Source organism: Catharus ustulatus, chromosome 2, assembly GCF_009819885.2.
Source record: "Catharus ustulatus isolate bCatUst1 chromosome 2, bCatUst1.pri.v2, whole genome shotgun sequence".
In the NCBI taxonomy this organism is placed as follows: Eukaryota; Metazoa; Chordata; class Aves; order Passeriformes; family Turdidae; genus Catharus; species Catharus ustulatus.
This window is the reverse complement of record NC_046222.1, coordinates 16,662,793-16,678,077: the sequence shown is the minus strand read 5'-3', so window position 1 is coordinate 16,678,077 and position 15,285 is coordinate 16,662,793. Positions and strand designations below refer to the sequence as shown.

The 15,285-nt window shown below is 45.3% G+C and overlaps 1 protein-coding gene across 1 annotated transcript; it reads left to right on the top strand.

Annotated features, from left to right (window-relative positions):
• Positions 1-9,495: 9,495 nt before the first annotated feature.
• On the top strand, positions 9,496-15,285 carry LOC117011323 (OX-2 membrane glycoprotein-like). Its single transcript, XM_033086676.1, has 6 exons — positions 9,496-9,499; positions 10,226-10,564; positions 11,056-11,340; positions 12,054-12,159; positions 12,365-12,482; positions 14,486-15,285. Exons 1-6 carry the CDS (start codon positions 9,496-9,498, stop codon positions 14,792-14,794), a joined length of 1,161 nt encoding a protein of 386 aa, XP_032942567.1. The 3' UTR covers positions 14,795-15,285.

Here is a 15,285-nt window from a genome sequence, read left to right as displayed (position 1 = left end):
TACTGCACAGCCAGCCTACAAGTGCCCAAGAGTGCTGGCAACTAGAAGACGTTCATTGTGCCAATGACAAGGCATGCTGTGGTGGAAGCATCACTCTACTACTAAATTTATGCACAAAAGAGTTGTGTAAGCAATGGCCAGACCCTTGCACCAGTCTTCTGCAGCTCCTAAAATAACCTCCCTCAACACAGCCAATGCAACTCATGGAGGCAGCAGCTTTGAGGATGGGTCTGAAACAAAATGTGGTCTTAGAGGGAAACTGTACCTCTGTGAGGGAAGCCCAGGGTGCCACACTGGGCATGGCCTGAGGCACTGCTGGTTGTCCACCGAGGATATCCTAGTGCAGGGGGTGTAGGATACAAGCTTGAGGTGTGGTAAACTGAGAGGCATTGTTTCAGAAAACCACAGCTCAGTTTTGTGAAGGCTCCTCATCCTCCTTGCAATATATGGCTAGCATGTGCACCCTGGACTTCGGTGAAAATTTTGGAGAAAAAGAAGCGGTGGAGGAAATGCAGCATAGGTCCAAGGTGTGCGTTATACTTGAGGTCCAAAGTGTGTGTTAGAAGTGTGTTATATACTTCCACGGGTGTTACACTTGTAGGTCCAAGCTGAAGACTGCTGTGGGGTTGCAAGGAGAAAACTTTAGTCTCCCCTCACAGAGAGATGCAAGGTTTAACTTGGCAATACAAATATCCAGGATCTCTACCCTCACACTTAAAACATCCATATATTTTGAAGAAATAAACTCAACAACCTCTCTTCCATCAGGTACCTCCTGCCTGCACCAAGGCCAAGAAGTGCAGGCAGTACAGAGCTGCAGGCAGGTGGGCTCCTGCAGTGTCCCCCAGCCTCGGTGCACCACTGAACACATGAGAAGCTGCCCAACCCACACATTCAAGAGAGAAGCTCTTAAAGTGGCACCTCAAGCTTTCCAAGGATACCTCCTGTGACTTTCTCCAAGAGAAATTTAAAAAGGGACAATTTATTATATATATTTATTTATTTTATATGCACTGTAATATTCAGTTTTGTAAGAAAAAACTGTAAAGTATTTATTTGAAACTCAGGCTGGCTGTGTGGCTCCGTTTAGTGGAACTCATGCTTTGCATTTTTGGGGGGGTTTAACATTGTTTATTGCTTTTTATATTTCAGCATTGCAAACTCAAAAGTGCATGGGGGATTGTCTGAAACAAAGCAGCATTTTGTAGGGTTGCTGGCTTGGAAAATGTTACTGATAGCCCCCCACCAAGAGGGGCTCTGAACACACTGCTCTGAACTTCAGGGGTAGAACTTGTTCCCTAAAGGGCACAAGAGATCGGGCTGAGACTGCAGCCAGTCTGAATTTATAACCCAGGTGCCAGGAGCAACAGGATTCAAGCCAGGAGTCATGAGGAAGTGCCAAGTCCAATTTCCAGAAACCTCTCCCGGAAAGCAATGTAAAAGGCACATAGGTGTTTCCCTCTTTCTCAAGGGGTTTCCACTGCCCCCTTCTTACTGTCCCTGATCTGTCACAACTGCCTTGTGTTTCCTGGCATCTCACCCACCTGCAGGAGGAAGCAGGGCAATAAAAGGGCAGGTGGAGAGGTAGTTAGGTTGTCCAATGTATTTTGTTTGTGTCCTGGTGCAGTGGCAGGTGAGTGCATTGGGAAGCAGGAGGCTGGCAGGTCTATGGAAGTGGGTGTTTTATTTAATTCCATATGGGAAATAAAGTACCAGTGCAGTGTGTCAGATCTGAGCTGTAATCTCCTGTAATTCCCTGAATTGCACCATATGCTTATGAAGTCCTGTAGGTTTAGGGAAGGAGAAATGAGCCCACCTGGCTCATGCTGGTCTTGTGGGAAGCCACCAGTGCAGGCTGCTTCCTCTCCTGGCTTCCTGGAGCAAATACATGTAATCTGGTTTTTCCTCATCCACATATTTTAAAGGGGCATCCCACATGAATCACTAAGTTGTAGTCAAAAAGCCAAGCGAACTAAAATGAAAGTGATTTGAGAATGAGTAAACCTGGTTTCTGCCATAAAATACTTCTTTTAGCCCCCCCCTAGCACCTAGAAGTAGCACAGCTGAGGAGAGGAAAGAGGAACTGGCTGCAATTGGGGTTTTTTTCTCTATAACCCCCTAATTGTCAAAGGAGGAAGTAATGGTAATGGTTTGTCCATTTTTTTTCCACCATTGCTTCTTTCCATCATTTCTTCCTTGATGAGGGATGAGGCATGAGGCCATGGCATAAGAAGGTTTTCCCCTGGGTTTGTAGAGAGCAGAAATGGGGTGGAGAGGCCCTGGCACCCTTCTTGAGCAGTCTGTGTGGCCTCAGCCCTTGCCATTCTGCAGAGTCTGCGCTTGCAATTTAGAGCAGTTTATTTGAGTTTTAACATGAGGTTTCTGATAGTGTTTAGACCAAGGTTTTGTTGGCTTTGTTATATGGTTTGTTAGGGTTTTTTAACTAAAAAAAAAAAAAAAGAAGAAAAAATCTCTTGCAGAAATAGGGAGTTTGGACATGGGTAAAGAAAAGGATGTCCTGAGGGAAGAGAGAAAGGCACAATGCCAGTGAGAAATCTACTCAAACCCAGGAAAATGGCAGTGATTATCTGTTACTGTTTTCTACAAGCTGGTCACCTGAAGTGTGAGAAAGCAGGGCTTAGAGTCACAAAAGTATCTGTTTATGTATGGGTTTGTAGTTTCTTTTATTTTTTTAGCTGAATGTAGAAGTTTTTAAAGCTTTTTGAGGTTCTGCTTACGAGCACGATAGGTCCAGCAGCTGGGTGAGGGATGCAACAGCTTACAGGCAAAATTCTGTACAAGACTTATTTTTTCATTCATGATATCAGAATGAGAACATGACATCCAGTCACAGAACATTTAAAACCAATACATGTATTCACCTTCATGCTATACAAAGCCATTTACTAAAATGCTGTGTGCTACTGCTGTAGTGTTTAGCTTCATATAGCAATGAAATGAATGCAAGAATACAGACTGGGTAATTAACTGGGTGATAGCTATGGGGGAAAAAAGAATATGACATGGATACAAACCATCTTTTGTGGGAATCAGGGAATTTTGTGGGAATTCTGAGGGAATCAGAAGTTTTGACAATGAATGATGAACATCCTACCTGCTGTTATGAGATTTCTTTGAGATTAGTTTGTGCTTGTCTGTCCAGTTACTTCTGTTAACAATTTGTAAGAATTCCTTGGGGGTTATATTTCAAATGGTTTTATACAAATACCTTGTATTTGTTTTAATAAATGTGTGTTTTTAATAAATGGATGGGTTTGATTCCCCAACTCCTTTTGTCTGCTGTGGCCCTGCATAGTTGTAGGTGCAAGTGGTAGGTTGGTGTGGAGCTTGAAATGATAAATTTCTGCTCCAATACAAGTGACATGAAGCAGATTAACTTTAAGTAAATGGAAGCAGACCATATTTTCAAAATAAATTCTACGAGAATTTTCTGAGCTACTACTGCCACAACAGAAAAAAAAACAAAAACAAAAACAAAAACAAAAACAAAGCCTAGGGTTTTTGCCTGTTTTGAGGCTGGGCAATTGTCAGTCTCACCCAACTCTGCCTTTGGCCACTTTGTGTCACTGCATTTTGTCCAGCCTAGGGACAAGTGGTGTTGATGCAGGATATAATTTCTCCTAACAGATGGAAAAAGGACAAGCGGGCATGCCACCTTCCTGCTCGCCTCTCACTTAGATAAAACTGGTTCTGGGTAATGTGTCTCTCTCCTATAAAGAATATACATTTAGAAATGTAGCCTGCACCTCTCAGCTTTGAGATCCTTTGACCCTGACCTTAGCTGATTTGGGTTAAGATTTTAACTCATGTAGGAAGTGTCCTTTTAAATACGATAGATAGATAGATAGATAGATAGATAGATAGATAGATAGATAGATAGATAGATAGATAGATAGATAGATAGATAGCATAAAGGTTCTTCATGCTGTATAAAATGTCCATGCTTCTGTTTTGTCATGCCAGGCTATTTCAGAGGTGTATTGTGTTGGTATTTTATTCTGCCTAGATACTGGGTTCCTGTTTCTAAGAGAGCAGTAAGATGCCAGCAAATTGGCTCCAACAGCTCTGGCTGAAGATATGACTTTGAAATGTGGCTGAAATGTTTGTCTTAGATATTTACAGGCACTGGCTGAAACAGGAAGAATATTTTTCTTCTGAAACCAGTGCTTGCTGAACCATGGGACTAAATTTGTACAGTGAAAAGAAACTTTGTTCTGGTGATATACCTTTGAAAGCATCATTTATCAATCCTCTGTTGTGTGACCCTGGGGGAATGATTCATCTAAAATAGCACACCGGTAAATCTTCTTATGAAATCAGACATGAGAGAAAATACTGTTTTTCATTCCATTTTCAGCACTGAGCCCTTGGAAACAAGAGAATTGCACTAATTGATTACATTTTTCTCTTTTATAAATGAGACTATCAAGCCAGGCAGATACAAATCAAGTGTATTTTTGTTTTCTCAGTACACCAGAAATTGATAGTTTTTGGAAGCTGCACAAAGGGCTTTCTCATATCTCTGCTGCTTTCGTCTTTGGACATGTGTGAAAGGAGCACTGAATACTTGTCCAACTCTTTGTGGATGGACTCTGTTCTAGTCTGCTCCACTTTGAGAAAAGCTACCTGAAATTTCTGGGAAACCTGAGAGAATCCCCAGTCTAGGACCCCTACACAATACAGAGTTTTAAATTCACTAACATGTCAGGAGCTGTGGTCCTCAACCATCCTAAGGAAAAGGCAGCTTTGTCTAGTAAAAGAGCACTTGAAATTTTACATGAAAGGTTAAGATGGAATGGAAACATTGCAGGAAAAACCCTACACTTCTTAGTAATTAAAAAAAAAATTCAGTCAGAATATTTTATTTTATAGTATCCTTTAGGTAAATTACAGAAAGCTCAAGTCTCATCACAAACACCCAGGCTTATATTTCAGTTTAAAGCAATCAATTTACCTTGAGCCTTCCTTGTTTACAGGAATGTAGCTATTTTCATAAATGAGATTGTGGTGGATTTTAGCTGCCCATCATCTGAGTAACAAGAAATATCACTCTTTGCTGCAGGTTTCTCTCTAAATACCAGAACCTATACACAAAGAGGAAAAAGGGGAAATTTCCTAGTGTAGTTTTCTGAGAATCTTTGCATACCTACTTTAGAATGGTTTAATTTTAAGTGTATTAAGTGTAGGCTGCCTGCTTTCTAAGGTGTCAGGTGTCTACTCAATACTTCAGTATTTATGTATATAATTTCAACCTTTCTTTCTGAAAGCCTGTATTGTAACAATTTCCAACCACATCAAGGCAATTGGAAGACATTCTTTGGAATCTAGCTCAGGCTGCACAGGGAAACCAAGACCTTTGCTACATCACTAAGAGAAAGTGCTGAGCCCACTGCAGGCTCCACTGGGGTGGAAACCTTCTGATTGGGATGCAAAACAAAAAGGAGTCACATCCTGGGTCACAGGTAATAACATACCACACTGGAAGGATGTGATGTACCAGGCTGTCCAGCGAGTTCTGGCCCTGCAGAAGGATTTTGTGCTCATCATGGAGGTTTAATTCCTCTAGTCTCAGCTTTGTGACTCTGTATCACTCTGCTGTGGATCTGACAGACATGGGTTGGGAGGCTTGGAAAAACTGAAGCCAGAAACTGCCAGGAAACAGCATCAGTCATCAACAGTGAGACAGATGTTTTCCATGAAAGGTGAGCAAGAAGGCATGGGGGGCCCCCTATTGATTCTCTACGCTTCCTTCATCCCCTTAGCAAATTTATTCTTTCTTTGCTCTTTTTCTGGTCCATGACCTGATGCTGAATTATCACACAGTGCAATATCTCTGCCTCAAACAACAAGTTTGTCCTTTGTATTACTGTTGCTTGACTCAGTCACCTATTTTGCCTCTCCTGGTTGTTTTGTCTCCCCAACATTGTTCTGTCTTTCCACACCTTTGAAGATGCTGTGCAGCTACCAGGATCACCTCTCATCTGCTGGGCACCTCTCATTCTTCTCCATCCAGGGTTGTCATAGGTCTGAGCTGGGAAGTGGGAGCTAGGGAGGAAGGAAGGAAGGAAGGAGAGAAAAGAGCAAAAGGGCACACAAAGAGACCGAAGGCAGGGGAAGGATCTCATAGTGGAGCCATATGGGAAAATAATATTCCCAGGAAAACTCTCAAGTTGGCAATTTGTTAGAAAACACGAGCTTAGGCCTTGGCTGGTTCCAGGAGTAAAACTTCTCCCAAAATTAACTTTGGAACATGAATGTTACCTGCAATCTGTGTGTACCTCTCTGTGGCCTGTCACTTCTGCAGGCAATCAGCATCCAATTAATTTGAGGAGTTTGACCAGTTGGACAACCAAGCCACAGAGATACTGGATAAAACTAATTTGAAGAAGGTTTAGAAAGAGAACTCCTTAAGACTATGAAGAAATGTTCTGGTTTGTGAAGTCTGCCAAGTTAATTAGCAATGGATGGGAGCAGTTTGCACTCCTTTTTGTCCCTTGATGGCCAGCATATGACATGAGGCTGGCTATGGGTAAAGCAGCCAGAGAAGATAAAGACTGAACACAGCAGGGAGCTAATGCTGCAGGAGGGATCTGGCACTGGATATAATTTTGTTCCTCCATTTCCAATAAAATTTCCATAATTTCCTAACTGAAGTACACATGCTGCCAACAGAAAATGAGTGGAATGAACCTTTCTGGTGATAACCTGTTCTCATGGCATTTCCTAGTTGAATGTTTTCCCCTCTTGGAGTCTGGATTTGCAGCCGAATTTTTTTCTCTTCACCCTTTTATCTACAGGCTGTGACAAGGAGCAGGATGCCTTTTAGTCTCTGGCAAAACTGAAAATGACAAACACGAGCCACCAAAAATGTGGGGAAATACAGTGCTACAAAGCTGCTGCTGAACTGTCTTTCTCTTCATTAGTAATTGTCCTCTTTGGCATCAGCAGAAAATTAAAGCCCAAAAGAGAGAAGTCCCCAGAAGGTTGCCTCTTCAATTTAAGCATAGGGCAATTAGGCAGAATTTGAAACTTTTTTTTCCCCTTCAGAAAGTAAAAAATAAGTAATTAGGGTGACACTCTCCAGTACTCAAAGCCCAAACATGTTTTATCTGAAAATTTAAAAGCATTAAGGTCTGGCTTGGACAAACTTCAACTATTCTGCTTAAATAAACAACTGCATCTTCCAGCAAATTTGATAAATGACTGAAAAGAGAAAACCAGATAGCTTCTTTTGGTAAGCAAAGTTCAGGAACTACACAAAAGAAAAAGAAAAAGCTGGGGAAGGAGCATGTAGGAAACAAGTTGGACAGACTCTGTTTCTGTAATTTGACCTGTTGCCAGGACCTTCTAAAGATGCTAGTGCCATTTCTGTATGTTGTTATTTTGTCTGAATCTAAGTTTTGCTCCACAACACAAACCTGGCCAGTAAGATCCTTGCCCAGGTAAAAAATGCAATGAGGTTCAGAGGATAAAGGTTCTTGCTGTAATAAAAATATCTGAGCCCATTGTGTTGCCTGGACAATGAAGAACTTCTAGAAGGGAAGAACTGGTCATTATTTAAGATGACTGCACCAATCTCCCCTGTTATAGAGGAAAGAAATTGAAGATATGCCTTCACAAAACCCTTTACATGTGTAACCTTCCACTGATGCCTGCACCCGGGTCTGCTTTCCCATCTCCAACCAGGCTCTGGGGATTGATGGAAAAGAGAGATCTGTTCTGGTAAGTCTGTTGTATCCTGGGTGCAAGATACACGCTGTAGTGGTTGGTATTTGTGCTGTTTGCATAATGTTTGCTACACTATTTGCTTGGGGCAGTGATGTGCTGCCCTCATGCAGCTGCCTGTGTACATTGAACATATTCACCTCCATGGGCTCTTTGGTCTTTCTAAGCCAGGAAAGCTCTCTGAGCGAGCTCAGCAACATTAGCTGCATCCTTTCTTGTCCTTTTTCATCCTGAGATCCTTCTGCCAAAATCTCTGATGTGTGTTTTTGTTGAGATTTCTGAGTTTGTTACTAAAGAGTCTGGATTTTGTTGGCAATTCTGACCCTGGCAAAGGGGACATAAGTGAGTTGTCATTACTTTTTTTGCTCCATGTCACAGAGTTTGCTCTGGAGCATCTCTCAGCCAGCCTCTGGGTGCTCACTCCTAGCCCAAAATGCTTCTGCCTTGCTGGCAGTAAGAACACCCCTTCTGCCCAAAGCAGAAGTCTGGGACAGAGGAGAGATGGAATAGGACCGGGGAGAGAAGTTGAAAACCCTCGAGGAACCCTGTGGAAAGGCTCTGACGTGGTGGCACGCACTGCTTTCATGCTCTTCTCCTGCAGTGCAAGCTGGTGTGTAGCTAGGAATGAGAGACTGGATGGAGCCTCTTCCCCTAATGAAGGTGCCAGGAGGGATGTTCTGCATCCATCTCACCTTGTATGGAATTCATCTACAAAATGGGGAGAAGGGATGGGCTAGAACTGTAAGAAACCATGGAGCTTATGAGAACTAGAGGACTTGATGCTGCTGCCCCCGACCAAGGAAAAAGTCATATTCATAAACATCAGAGATGAACACAGACTGGTATTGCTTTTCATATTTTCCTGTAAAATAGGCTTCTCCCTTTCTTGCAGAAAGCCTGTGTAGAGTGCAATGGTGTCCTGCTGTCAGTACAACTTGGAACCGTATGTGGTGTTTGATCTCAGCCCTGGGCTGCCATAGGGGCAGGAGCTGCCCTGTGCAGTTTTTCTGTGAACCTCTTGGGCACAGGAGATCGCCTCTGAGCCCAGGAGCACCATCACACCCCTGGCTTTCCCCTGCTGGAATGATATCACACAGCTGGAATGAAGACTTGTTTGTGACTCCTCTGGGCCAGATCCAAGGGAGAAAAGTGTTCTCCCTGAGGACTCCAGTGTTGGCACCCAGGGTGATGTCTGGCAAGCCTCAAAGGCAGTGATCCACAGGCAGCACCTCCCTCTCCACCATCCCTTTCCTGCCAAAGAGAAAGGGAGCAGGGTCTGTCAGGGCCTGTGGCCCCTTGTTTCTTCCCTCTCCATCAGACACCTCCCAAACATACCAGGAAGATCCCAAATTTACACCGTGAGACGTGCAAATAGTTTTCATAGCTTGTAGCAGAGCTGGGCAGGATGGCGTGAACAAGGGACATCACCACACTTTGCTGAACGAGAGAAAGAAAGCCAAAGAAAGAACAAAGCAGTTCCTGTTCTGTTTCATTTTTTGCAGTGATGGCTAATGTTGTAGTTGTGTTAATGATTGACAATGGTGCTGCTAATAGGCAATGAAGAGACCTCTATAAAAGACAATCTTCTATAGTCCCTTTAGGCATCCCAGCTGCCCTCTGAGGGAAGTGGGGAAAGGGATGAGCTTTCCTGGGCAATTACTTTGCCCCACAGCAATTTTCCCCCTACTCTTCTGGGCTGAAATCTGTCACCTGCTGCTCTGTGGAGGCTGCCAGAGAGTGGAACCAGCGATGGGTGAGTAGAGCACCCATTCCCCCCCACCAGCTGAACTCAGCAGCACCACCACCACCTGTCCTAGCAAGCAGAGAGACAGATACCATACTGACCAAAATATATAATTTGGTGACTGGGACAGTAGCTAGTAAGTTGGGTACGAGTGAGCAGCAGCCAGATTGGGTAAGGCTTGGTCACAGAAAGCACAGAGCACTTTGCTCACAAGCTGTTTGCTCTGCCTGTATATTCCCTTTCTTTGCTGGTGTTGCTGAACTCCTAAGCACAGGGGATGCAGCAGGTTTGCACCACATGTCTGGATGGTGCACACTTCTCTGGGGAGAGGCTGGAGCAGGGCATATCCCTCTGCAGCCCTTCTTGCTGCCTCCTGCAGGGTGCCCTGGGCTGCCCTGCCTCCCACGGCCCTGCAGGTGCTGAAGGAGGGGAGCAGGAGTGTTCTTGGGAGCAAGAGCTGTTTTTGTTGGGTGGTTGCTAAAGAGCCTGCCTGCCCTCTGTTCCCAATCTGCCTTCCTCCTCTCCATGGAATTGTACAGCAGAGGATAATGATGTGATGGCTACCTGTGACAAGAGGTGTCTGAGGTCTCCTGGTGTGCCTCACAATGGTGGAATTCTTCCCTCCAGTGCTCTGCAAGATGGGAACAATGTGACTGGATGTTTCAAGACACTGTGGCCTTCCCCGAGTTGATTGCTTTTTCTCCTATCTTGATCCGGGGTTTGCTTTGTTCCTAGCTTTGGAGGAACCCATCCAATCTGATACCATCATTGTAGCAGCCCTTGCGGGAGAGGCAAATATCTACTGCAACTTCTCACTCTCGATGGATGTTTTGCAAGTCACCTGGCAGAAGAGAAATGGGACTTCATTCCAGAACATGGCCACTTACAGCTCAATACACGGGCAGAGGCTGATAGGGTCATTTCAGAAGAAGGTGCATTTCACTAGAGCAACCCCAAAGGCGTCAGCTATCACCCTCCAAAATCTCACCCTGGAGGATGACTCTTATTACAGATGCATTTTCAGTGTGTTCCGTCATGGCTCCTTCAGCAAAGATATACGCCTCAACATTCAAAGTAAGTTTTCCAACAACGCCTTCTCTCTTTCTGGCACTCAGTTTGAGTCTGATGTACTCAGAAGGTGGGGATGTCATTATACTATCCACCATATGGAGATTTTCCATGCAGAAGCATCTCCTTGGTGGATAGTGTTCAGATTGTTATACCAGAATTATCACCTAACCAACTGTCCTTTTAATTAGACAATATATGACAGGAATAATAATCAATTGACCTTTTAAAATTTGAACAATTACCATACTATGTGTGGGTTTTGCCATATTGTGTACCTGAAAGCTTTCAAGTAAAGATTTGCTTTTATTTTCAGTTTAACTTTTTTGGGGGAAGATCTGTTCTATTTTCAAGGTGACACTTTCCTCAGGGGAAGTGAAAGCAAATAATAGCAGATGCTTTTGGATAAAAACCTTGTACAGAGAGAGAGACTTTTTGCAGAGCTTTGACTGTAAAATCACCAGAGTGTAAAAAGCCCCTTCTCTTTTTGCTGCCAGCAATTTCTGAGCTCACAGTGGAATTCCATTCCCTCCTGCCTGCTGAGGGTCTCCTAACTGCAGTGTGCTCAGCAACAGGAAAGCCAGCCCCTAACATCACATGGCTGGATGACAGAGGCCTGGAGGAAACACCTCAAATACACCACATCCAAAACACCAACAGAACAGTAACAGTGACAAGCAGACTAAACTTCTCTGCCAGCCACCTCCATGCCTTGTTCTGCCTCCTCGACCACCCACAAGGAAGGCAAAAGAAGGCCCTTCACCTGGAAAAAGGAAGGGAAGGTAGGCTGCAGTTGTGTGGGGATGTGTAACGTAGTGGGGGGCACTTAGGGAAGGATGTGCAATTGTGGGAGGGCACCTTGTACTTGCATAGATCTGCTAGACCACTTTCTGTGAGGTCAGATCTTATGCCAGATGAAGACTTTCGGATTTGAAACCCTCCAGAAGACTCCTCCCTGTGATGCCTTTGTGTGTGTGTGGTGGATGTGTGCATATATAGGCGGAATAAACAAGTACATTTGTGCATACACAGTATGTCTACATTTCTACATAATGATTTATGTAGAGCAGCAGTACACACAGCTGGGACATACCAGCAGAGCAGGCTTCTGACAGCCAAATGCTGGGGAAAAAGATTTCACATAGAATATCTTGCTGGGGGATATGTGTCAGGAAGGATGGGACACTTCTCTTGTGATAAAATTTCTTTCAACAGAAAGAGAAACACAAATAGATCCAGAGTAAAAGTTTTGGAGTTTGATACAACCTAATACCAGGGAAATGTGAGACGTTATCAGTATTTATTTAAAAACAGAAAATAATCCTTCACCTTTGGTAGAGTTATATTGCTACACTGTTCCTTTCCCTCCTCCAAAGAATAAATGAGCATAAAATGCTGAATGTTGCACTCTGGGTCCCAGCCCCTGGAAGAGGACAGCAGAAACATATTGGCATCGCTCCATATTCTGTGTGAACTTACTGGTTTCTTTTCGCAGATGTTCAGAAGAACACAGTCATCATCACATCGATATTAGCTGCTGTGTTGCTCGTACTGGTCTTGATATATTGTGTCATGAGACTAAATAACAGCAGAAGGAACAAGTAAGAATAGTATCCTTTTTCTTGCAAATGAGGTGCCTTGCCTCTGTTCACCTTGCAATTTGCCTTTCTTCTTGGTATTGTTTATATATCTGTTCTGGAAACGCATCTAGCTAGTAACAGCTTCTTTAAAATAGCACAATTCACTCTAAATGACATGAGTATATTAAGCATCCTGTGACTAATTGATGATATGGTTTTTTCCCAGGCAGCAGACACACCCAGGTGCACCCAGAACTCCTGCAGAGGAGACAGGCTTACATCAAGACCTAGGTGAGAGACCCTCTCTGAGTCTGAAAGACCAGCGCATCACTTATGAAAATGAGGTAACACAACAGCCAAGGCTTCTAGTGATTATTCACATCCTCCATTAGAGGTCTCTGTTTGCTGTGTTCTTTGCTGCATGGGACAGCCACACTGGGTAGATGACACAACATGTGCCCCCCTCTAGCAATGATCAGGAAAAACTGCTTAAAGTTTTGCACTGCTTCCCTGGAGGGTGCAGCAGAAAAGTTGGTCAAAGTTATTTAGGTGCAAAGGCATGAAAGAGGCACTGGATGTGTCCCTTCTGGACAAGGCCAGGGAGCCCTGCAGAGCTTGGGTACTGTGAAGAGCAGCCTCACACAGAAGTTTCCCCACAAGGGTCTGCCCTGCCCTCCTCCTGGTGCAGACTCAAAGGTGCTTTGGAGGGCTGCTGGCATCCTCAGACAAAACCAGAATTTGGTCACAGCTGGGAATTCCTCCCAGACACTTTGCTCTGACCTCCCATGTGTTCCCTGTTTCCCCTCCAAGCTCCTGGTGCTCCAGTGCTGTAACTGTGGTTTGACACTGGCCAAACACCAGGCGCCTATGGAAGTCCTTGGCTTACCCTTACTCTTGCTACATCTGGGCAGAGGTGAGGGGAAAAAATTAACGAAGGTCTCATGAGTTGAGATAAGGACTGGAAGAAAACAGGGCAAACCAGGTTCAAGTTAATAGGTATAAGGTAAATTTATTATTAACAGAGTCAGGAGAGAATAATGTTGCAGTAAAATAAGCCTTTAAAACACCTGTTTTTCCCCCCTGCCCCTCCCTCTTTCCCACCAGCAACACAGGGAAACAGGGCATGGGGGTTTTGGTGAGTTCGTCACCTAAGATCTTTCTGTTTACTCTGGGAGAACTATGCCATGGGAAACCTCCCATGAGAGAGAGTTCTTGTGAATTTCTCCATCATAGTTCCAATCTCACAAGATGTCCTGCCAAAACTGCTGCAATGTGAGTCCCTCCCACAAGCAAACAGTCCTTTCAAAACTACTGTGGTTCACTCATCGACAAGGTGCAGTCCTCTAAGGACAGACTGCTCTAGTTTGGAAGCAAGGGCCCTCACTCTGGGTCTCCCACTGGATCACAGCTTTCTCTGGCATGCACCCGCTCCAGCATGAGCCCTTTTCCCATGGGCTGCAAGTGGATCTCTGCATCCCCTGTGGACTTCATGGATTACAGGGGGATAGTTTGTTTCAACATGGTCCTCACCATGGCCAGCAGAGGAATCTTGGCTCAGACACTTGGGGCATCTCCTGCCCTTCTTTATCCACTGACCTTGGTGCTTCCATGTTGTTTTCCCTCCCATGTCCTCACTTCCTTGTTTTCTCTGGCTAGTACAAAAACTGCTGCTCGTAGGTGCCATTGCCATCAAACTCCACCAATTCAAAGACTCCTGCAGGATCCCGCAGTGCCCAGAGGTCGATCTCGTTCAGGTCCCACGTTGGAGCCGCTGGCCGTGTTTCCCCCGCCGGCCCTGCGGCCCCTCCATGGCGTGGGCAGTGGCAGCCGCCCGGGGCTGGCGCTGTTTGAGCCTCTCTTTGTGTGGGGCGTGGGAAGGGGAAGCTGCCACCGCCACCCCTGCCCTTCTGCCCCAGGGCCTGGCTGGGGTGGCCAGGCAGGCAAGGCCCCACGCAGGCCGTGCCAAGATGGCCACGGCCACGGCAGCGCATTGCCGCCAGCTGCTGGGATGGCCCTGGCGGCGGTGCCTCGCCACCCTTGGAAAACAAACTGCCCTTGTGCTCTTTTGATTTTCTTCTTCAATATGTCATTACAGAGGCATTACCAACCTCTCCAACTGGGCCAGCACCATGTCCATCTTCAGAGCCATCAGAAATTGGCTCTGTTGGACATGGCCACAGCTTCCAGCAGCTTCTCACAGAAACCACTGCTGTGGCCCTTCCCTGCTACCAAAAACCAGGCTGTGCCAAATCAATACAGAACCCTCTTGTCTACTCATCACTTCTCTCTTCCAGGTGATGTAGAGGTCTGTAGTGATTACCACATCACTCTGCTGGGTCTCTTGCAGAAGCAGACACCAGGCTCCCCACTTCACAAAAAGCCGAAGAGAAACCTGGGATTGAGAAAAAGGTGGAGGCACTTGTTTTCGGAGGAAGGAGAGAACCTGAACAACAGCTTCCAAAGTGAATTGAAGAGTGGACCTGATGGGTTATCCATCAAGGAGCTTGGTTGCTCTCCCATGAAGGAGGGCAGAGAGGCAATGGCAGGTGAGGGAGTCCAAGTGACACCCCAGCCCAGCTGCTCCCCAGCCCAGCAGAGGAAGGAGAGACACCAGGAGAGCACAGGGGCCCATGGGATGGTCAGTAGCCCACACTAAGGTCTCAGGAAGGGGCAGCTTGCCCAGGCTCCCCCTCCCAGAGATGTCCCAGGAAATCCTAAGCCCTAGGGTCTATGTGGGAAACCCATCCAGATGAGTCCATCAGTGGAGGACCTTTTGAACTCAAGGCATCACTGCCTAAGGGCTATGGAAACATAAGGCCTTGCAAATGAAGAACATTTGAGGATTGCACTGGACTGTTATGGGATTCTTAGGGGAGGAGACAAAGGTGAGAAAGGGAGGAATCAAGGGCATCTGGGAATAATTAGCCTGGGGAAATGGATGGATGAAGGAATAAGAATCTGGTTTCATTTTTGTAGGAGGCTGGTCAGTACGCATGTCTGGGCTGGCCCAGTGCTCTGTCACCACAGTTTGTCCTGTCTTCTCATTAAACTCTATTTCTAACTCTTCTCCCAAATGGTGTGCATGTGTGTAGGGGGCCCTAATGTCAACAACTGGGCCAGGACCAGGGGCTGCATCTGCCTGGGTGC

What these genes read in the sequence shown, in the direction of transcription:
- LOC117011323 (XM_033086676.1), top strand. An exon ending in TATACGCCTCAACATTCAAA is followed by an intron (nt 10,565 to 11,055) that starts GTAAGTTTTCCA and finishes TTTTGCTGCCAG; the next exon opens with CAATTTCTGAGCTCACAGTG. An exon ending in GCATCACTTATGAAAATGAG is followed by an intron (nt 12,483 to 14,485) that starts GTAACACAACAG and finishes GGTCTCTTGCAG; the next exon opens with AAGCAGACACCAGGCTCCCC.